Source organism: Amphibalanus amphitrite, unplaced genomic scaffold (genome assembly GCF_019059575.1).
Source record: "Amphibalanus amphitrite isolate SeventyFive unplaced genomic scaffold, NRLGWU_Aamphi_draft 000575F_arrow, whole genome shotgun sequence".
Classification (NCBI taxonomy): domain Eukaryota; kingdom Metazoa; phylum Arthropoda; class Thecostraca; order Balanomorpha; family Balanidae; genus Amphibalanus; species Amphibalanus amphitrite.
In genome coordinates this window covers 424,702-431,779 of record NW_024882069.1, presented here as the reverse complement: position 1 = coordinate 431,779, position 7,078 = coordinate 424,702, and the positions used below count along the sequence as shown (strand labels likewise).

The window sequence follows — 7,078 nt, the reverse complement described above, 5'->3', positions numbered from 1 at the left end:
TTACTCTGAAGACGAGTCTGCGTGTGTGTGCGGGGCATAAGAAGTGTATGTACTACACACAGAGATGTGCTCGCAGCACGCTCCCAAAGTTATTAATTGACGAATCTCCACGCGCTAACGAGCCATCCCCAGTCGACAAGGGTATTGCCAGTCATCTACGACTATAATGATGCTAATGAAGATGACGATTATTATTAAATTCGCAAAAAACCACAGTAGCTTTAGTGCCATCACCATCAGGGATGAATAGTATTTTCTTTTACTAGCTTGTAGTATAACCTTTCGTGCTGTAGCGTCCGGAGATGTTAAATGAAACTCCAGCCTCTCGTCGGCTGTGTCAGTCCTCCTACCCAAAGTGTGCAGATTATTTTATTTAGAATTTCACCTGACCTCACAACAGTATGCACCTAGCCCCTATCCACCGTCATCTGCACCTACCACGCCGGTCCCCCACTCACAGTGTGCCGGTCAGCTCGTCGGAGGCGGCCTGCTGCAGCGCGGCGCGCACGGCCGGGTCGTGCTGCCTCTCGATGAACCGCTGGATCGTGTACTCTATAAGGTCCAGCCAGTCCTGTCGGCACAGCGGGACACGACGTCAAAACGTGACACCGATACGGCGGCGGTAGGTCCCGGACAGACAGCGGCCGCAGGTGGCGGCTCAAGTGACTGGGTGGAGCACATGTATGCATAGAATTACCCGACAGATGTTCGAGATAATGAACGTAAAGGTAATGTGAACGGGGCGAGCGTTATACTACCAGACGTATCAGCTGAACTTCGGCGAATTAAGTGAATTGTGAAACGCGTAAAAACCCGTTGGTGGATGACACTTGTAAAGAAACTCATCACTGCACCGGAAATGGTTATAAGAACCTTAATCGTTAACACAGAGCTCAAGCGTACGAATCAATTATGTTTTACACCAGCTTGAAGCCTTTTCACTAAACCTGCTCTTCTCCCCGGCTACCTCAATCCAAACCAGATACCTTGAATGCCCTGAACGACACCCTAGCTGCATGTCATAAGTCACAAACTAACTCAAACACCCACGCAAACGCCAATTCCACAGCTCAGTCTATTCTGATGTAACCGGCAGCGACTAATCCTTGACCCCACACCGCGAGTGAACCCTCACCTGAAGCAGGGGTAGATCGGAGCCGATGATCTTTGAGAACGTTTTCAGCACGTCCGGCTGGAACAGCAGCTCTATCCGGTTGGCGTCGCCCACCACGTGGTGCAGGACGGTGAAGAGCGCGTCATTCAGCACGGGCGCGTTGGTGGCGTACAGTTTCAGCAGACTGGTGTACCGACGGATGATGGTCGGCTCGGCGAACCTGGGAGGACGTGGACAGGAGGTGTAAATGACGGCAACTGACAACTGATATAAACAACTGACACCCTGAGAGCGTGTGGCTGGCTGGTAGGGTGTAACTGAGGGGGTGTAACTGAGAGGGTGTAAGTGTTAGTGATGGAGTGTTGTAACGGACCAAGTGTAATGGCGGGGTATAACTGCCGGGGTGTAGCTGACGGTCAAATGGACGCAGTGTAGCAGACCGCGGCATGAGCTCACAACGGGGCGTACCCAACAACGAGTGCCCACAAGACTGATAGGTGCGAAGCCACCAAACAACAGTGCACCTTAAAATGCATACAAAGCAATTCAATACTGAGATGCCAAGCTGAAAATCATCATTTCAACGAAAATGAGACAGATGATATTTGCTCTTTATAAAGCTAAAGAGCACGTGCTTCACGTGCCCTTCACATTATTCATATATTCTTCACGTGTTTAGGGCAGTATTCATCTCCAATTTAGGCCCATCAACTGGCAGCGAGGCATTTCACGTGACAGCCGCACTATCACGTGAACAGACAGCCGTCGGGGAAAAATGCCGAGCCGGTAAACAATCTCCGGGCTCAGTCCCATTTCGTGAAAACGAGATAGCCACGAGACCTCCGAGATTTGGCCGGATAATGCCCGGTAATTGCTGTCGTTTATGAGCCCGTCACGTGCGCGCACACGCCACCGAGTTCAATGACAGAAGGGGGGGGGGGAGGATACCCACACTCCACCACATCAGCACCATTGACAACCAACGGAAACGGAGCGGCACAATAGTCCAGACGTTATTTATAAATCGCACAGAGGGAGACATTTGAGAAATCCCCTCGTTAAATGGCCACAGTAAAATGAATTAAATATCAGAGTGGCACCTGGATACCCAAAACGAGAATACCTTTTGTTTATTTTTTAGTGTTTGAGGTTTAGGACGCGTCGACGGTCGGGTCATTGTGCGCCTGAAAACCCTCAAAGTGACGAACTAACAAATTAAAATGTTTTAACCTAAAAAGTTTTATTAGACACCGTAAAATAGGGTCTCGAGCCTGTTCGATTCGCTTCTAACGAATCACATATTTGTGAATATCCGTGCAGCTTAGAAGCACTAGGCACATGAGTAGTAAAGCATGCTATCTTTAGCCGCCTCGTGCATTTATTCACAAAGAGACGAAGTCTGTCCAAATCAAGATAAACTTGATGGTTGATAGACACAGAAAACTCATTTATTTAATTCTATGCATCCGTCTGTTCATCGTCGAGATTTCATCAGCAAAATATTCAGAAAGTCCATCTGTTTCCATCATGGCACGCGTTGCCCTCAGGAGGTCACGTGGCCCCATTGAAAGTGATCAGCCCGCGCCACGTGCTGGGTGAGACGGGGTCACTCGTGCGTGACGGCTGCCCCGGCAGCGGTTCGGAAAGGTCACAGGGTCCGCGCGGCGGGGGATGGTAGCCCGGGGCACAGAGCGTGACCGGACCGAGTAATGGTGTTCATTTAGCCTCGGTCAGGGTGGTGGCGCGCAGTACTGGACAGCTCAAATAATGTCACAGAGTCCCAATTACACCAACTTTACCTCACTGACTTTCTTTCATTGGCCAAAAGTGAGTTTAAGCAATACCATATTCGTCAAACCTGAGCATGCCTCAATATAAAAAAGAAACTCCACCATCGAATAACGGTAGCATCACGTCGCTCCCTCTGGCTCTGACTGACCCCAGCCCTATCAGAGCAGTCCTCCAGTCACAGTGAACGTGACTGAGCACAGTTTCTGACTGTTCCGCCAGCCCCTTCCACGCCCAATCAGTGTGAAGTGTCTGAACAGGGACACGACTGTCCCCAGCTCCTTGTCCCCTCTCACTCACAGTATGACGTGTCCGAACAGGGCCTCTGAACACCTCAGCCCCTGTCTCCTCCTCTCACTCACAGTGTGTGTGAGTGGTTGACTGCAGCGGGAACTGGTTGTTGAACCTCTCCTGTCCCTCTCACTCAGTGTGAGTGTCTGAACAGGGGGAACTGGTTGCTGAACCTCTTCCGTCCCCGTTACTTGCAGTGTGACGTGGATGAGCAGCGGTACTGACTGCCCCCGGCCCTTCAGGCAGCGCTATATTACTCACAGCGTGACGTGGCTAAGCAGCGGAAACTGGTTGTTGAACGTCTCCTGCATGCTGATGAGCAGGTGATTGGTGAGCACCAGGTCACGCAGGTAGGGCAGGCTGGCCGGGCCGAGCCGACACTGGCCGATCAGCAGCAGAAACAGCTGACGGAACTGGCGCAGACGGCCCACCTGGAGACGGGAGGGGGCGGGGGGGGGGGGGGAGGGTGAGACAGGGATATCCTTGGCCGACTTGAAGACGAGGGAGGCGAGGCGGGCGTACCCTTCCCTCTGTCCACTCGTGATAGAGAACAGGTAAAAACGGTGTCCCTCTGACCCTCCTGAGACAGAAGAGGGGATGAAAGGGGTCTCCTGGCCCACCTGACGATGGGATCAAAGAGCATGATATAAGATGGATGGTTTTATGGGTGCATAGGAGTTAAGGATAGGATGTATGAGGCCCTGGCCTAACGGCGTTAGGGTATATGAGATGGAATGCATGAGTGATGAAAAGATGGCATGAAGGATGAACAGGATGGATGTGTAAGGGTCGAGTAGGCTTTGTGACAAAAGGCATCTGCATAAGCTGACTCCATCCAATCTGGACAAAGACAGACGTGAAGTCGGGCATGGATCGATAAATCACGATAAACAAATGTTATGATTGGCCATCCCACATCTCCAAAACCACTCCCGAACTTAATCTACTTTACACCACCAACTTCAAACAGTCACAATAATAAGCAACGAACTTCCACAGTTCAATGGTCAGCCATCAGCAACAAACTCCCACTGTCCCAAAATCAACATTCAGTAACGAACTTCCACCGTCCTACAGTCAGCATTCGGTACAGAACTCACACCGCCCAATGACCAGCCACGCGCACACCCACCTGACAGAGAGTATTCTGGATCTGAGCTATGTGCTCGTCGCTCGAGTAGCCTCTGATCGCTTCCATCCCGTACAGGATCTCGCGAATGGCGTTCGTCAACTGAAAGAACGGCAAATGGAACATGTCAAAAAAAGGGAGACTCTAGCTGCGATAGACAATAATGAAATTACAAATACAATTTTACACATATTCAGACGACAAAAATATGAGGGCAACTTTTTAAAGTTATCGTTATAAGTATCATCAGACATCAGTGGTTTACAGCTACATGACTCTTTGCCTTCGTGTGACCTCAGCAAAATCAGGTTTATCTAGCCGTCCGGTGTCGACTGCCGTTTCCTAAGACGCGCGTTCGTTTCAGCGTGATTCCGCGGCCTCTCACCATGTGCAGCTGCCTCTGCGAGTGGAACCGCTCCAGCGTGCTGGTCGGCTGACTGGAGCCGATAGCAACCAATCGGGTGGCCTCGTACGTGAGCAGCATCAGCAGCTCCGAACACAGCACCGGCCTGAGAGCAGAGCAGACGCAGGAGGTATTACTTGAACAGATGTAACTGCATTTGCAGAAGCTAAAGGGTCTTAAAAAACATAATGAAGCAGTTAATTAGGAAGTCTTAAAAATATGAGATATGGAAAGAAATGAAAGAACTTCTTGGCTTACTTAGGTAATTGACATACTTAAAAAAGCTAACAGCATTAATACGCTAATTACACCATCAAATTCGCGGACATTCTCCTCAATTCATTTAACATAATTTAGAATCATTAATGTCTTAAATTCCAAGATATGAATGTACAAACATCAATTCATGTTTTCATCAACTAGACTTTGCATCAATCGTTTGAGCACTGAGGCTACTAATTGACTGAGGGGCTTACCAAAACAATGAAACAACTAATTGACATTGCAGCTTGCCAAAACATCAAACATCAACAGGCAGCACTTATGGGGGCATCCCATCTCCCTAAAAGCAGTCCTCCAGCCAACCAGCTCCCCCTCACGACTTCCCACCCACCCTCGAGCCCGTCTGACCGTCTGCACGTACTGAATGTTGGGATAGCTGACGCGCAGTTCTGTACACGGCTTCATGAAGTACACGATCGCCCAGTACAGGTGCGATTTGTCCATCTTGTCCGGAAGGCTGGACATCAGCGCCTGTGAGGAGTTAGGACAGAGTTAGAACAGAGTTAGAGCAGTTCGAGGGATATCACGTGATGGGAGATACCATTGACAAAGGCACACGATGAAACTTTGAAGGGGAAACAGCATCCAGTTCGAGACACCAGTGTCGCCTGCTCCATTCGCAGCCGCAGGAAGACAACCATCACCTGCGGCTCCTGTAGGCAACTATGGCATACTTCCTGCGCTAAGGTCCCCGCAAGGAAATCCCATCACCTCCCTGTTTGGCATTGTCCTGCATGCCTCGGCCGCGAGTCAGCCCAGCTCTCTGACGCTTTCAACGGAAGAGAGGTTCCAGACACTGGCGTCGTCGAAGGACTGGCAACTCTAAGGAGAAGCACTAAACTAATCTCGCGAATACCTAAAGGCGTAAGGCCTCTGGTGGCCGATGCCCTATGCAGCGCCTTAGAGGATGCCCTTAAGCTACGCACAATCTGCGCGTGGTGGACCTTCCTGTCTTTCGCGTTCTTCGCGCTACGCACACCAGGAAAAGGCGATAATAATGTCAGTGCCGCAGCGAGCATCAGGCAGCAGCTCTCCAGCCCCAACCAAACCATGACACCAAACCTGCTTCCCGAACCACCAACAAATGACTCAGCACGAGAACATCATAAGCCTGCCACTGACGCCCTGGCCCGTCGGATCCTCGGGAAATGTGCAGATGGCGACATCCGGGCGGCCCTAAGGCTACTGACCTCAGATGATACAGTTGCCGAGCCTGACGCCGAAGTAATCGCCGAGCTAATGCTGAAACACCCAGCAGCTCCCAAGGACGAGCTTCTGCCGCCACCGCCCGCCCCATCAGACCCAGGGCCGCTCACGGTGACGCCGGAGGAGGTGGAGGCCGCTATCAACTCGATGCCCCCGGGATCATCAGCAGGCCTAGACGGCATCAGGCCGCTACATCTACGCCAGCTTATCTCCAGGGAGGCGGCTGAGAGCGGCCGCCGTCTTTTGCACTCTTTGACGGTACTCACCAACCTGGTGCTGGCCGGTGAGGTGCCGGATTGTGCCAGGGACGCCCTTTTCAGCGCCTCACTATGCGCACTCAGGAAGAAGAGCGGCGGATTGCGGCCCATTGCAGTCGGGAGCGTCTACCGACGCCTGCCATCCCGCATCGGAGCACGCTTCGTGGCAGACAGCCTTGGTGCCGAACTCCGTCCTGTCCAGCTCGGGGTAGGAACGCCCCTGGGCTGCGAGGCGGCGGTCCATGCAACGCGCAGTTTCATTGAAGCCAGCCGACAGTCAGCTGCTCCACACGTGCTGGTCAAACTTGACGTGTCAAATGCTTTTAACACGGTGCGGCGCGACGTCTTCTTGACCCGCATTAGGGAGCGATGTCCGGAGGTGTACTACCTAGCCTACCAGGCCTACAGCTCACCCAGCCCACTCATCATCGGAGGGCAGACCATCGCTTCGGCCTGCGGTGTCCAGCAAGGCGACCCGCTCGGACCAGCCGCGTTTGCTATCGCCATTGACTCCTGTGCCAGAGCAGTGTCAGCACCTCTGAACATCTGGTACTTGGACGATGCAACGCTGGCCGGTCCAGCCAGCGCGGTCGCTGCTGACATCGCAA

General features: G+C 52.0%; 1 protein-coding gene across 1 annotated transcript in view; it reads right to left on the bottom strand.

The window, feature by feature from the left end:
- Positions 1 to 458: 458 nt before the first annotated feature.
- The window catches only part of LOC122394139 (protein timeless-like), a gene marked incomplete at its 3' end in the record, with an annotated part of 30,652 nt that continues 24,032 nt past the window's right edge, over positions 459 to 7,078 (bottom strand). Inside the window, exons 11-16 of the mRNA XM_043390778.1 lie at positions 5,369 to 5,478; positions 4,708 to 4,831; positions 4,326 to 4,424; positions 3,455 to 3,624; positions 1,136 to 1,334; positions 459 to 571 (exon numbers count right to left, since the gene is read on the bottom strand). Coding sequence (XP_043246713.1) covers positions 459 to 571; positions 1,136 to 1,334; positions 3,455 to 3,624; positions 4,326 to 4,424; positions 4,708 to 4,831; positions 5,369 to 5,478 — 815 coding nt within the window. The remainder of the gene's footprint in view (positions 572 to 1,135; positions 1,335 to 3,454; positions 3,625 to 4,325; positions 4,425 to 4,707; positions 4,832 to 5,368; positions 5,479 to 7,078) is intronic.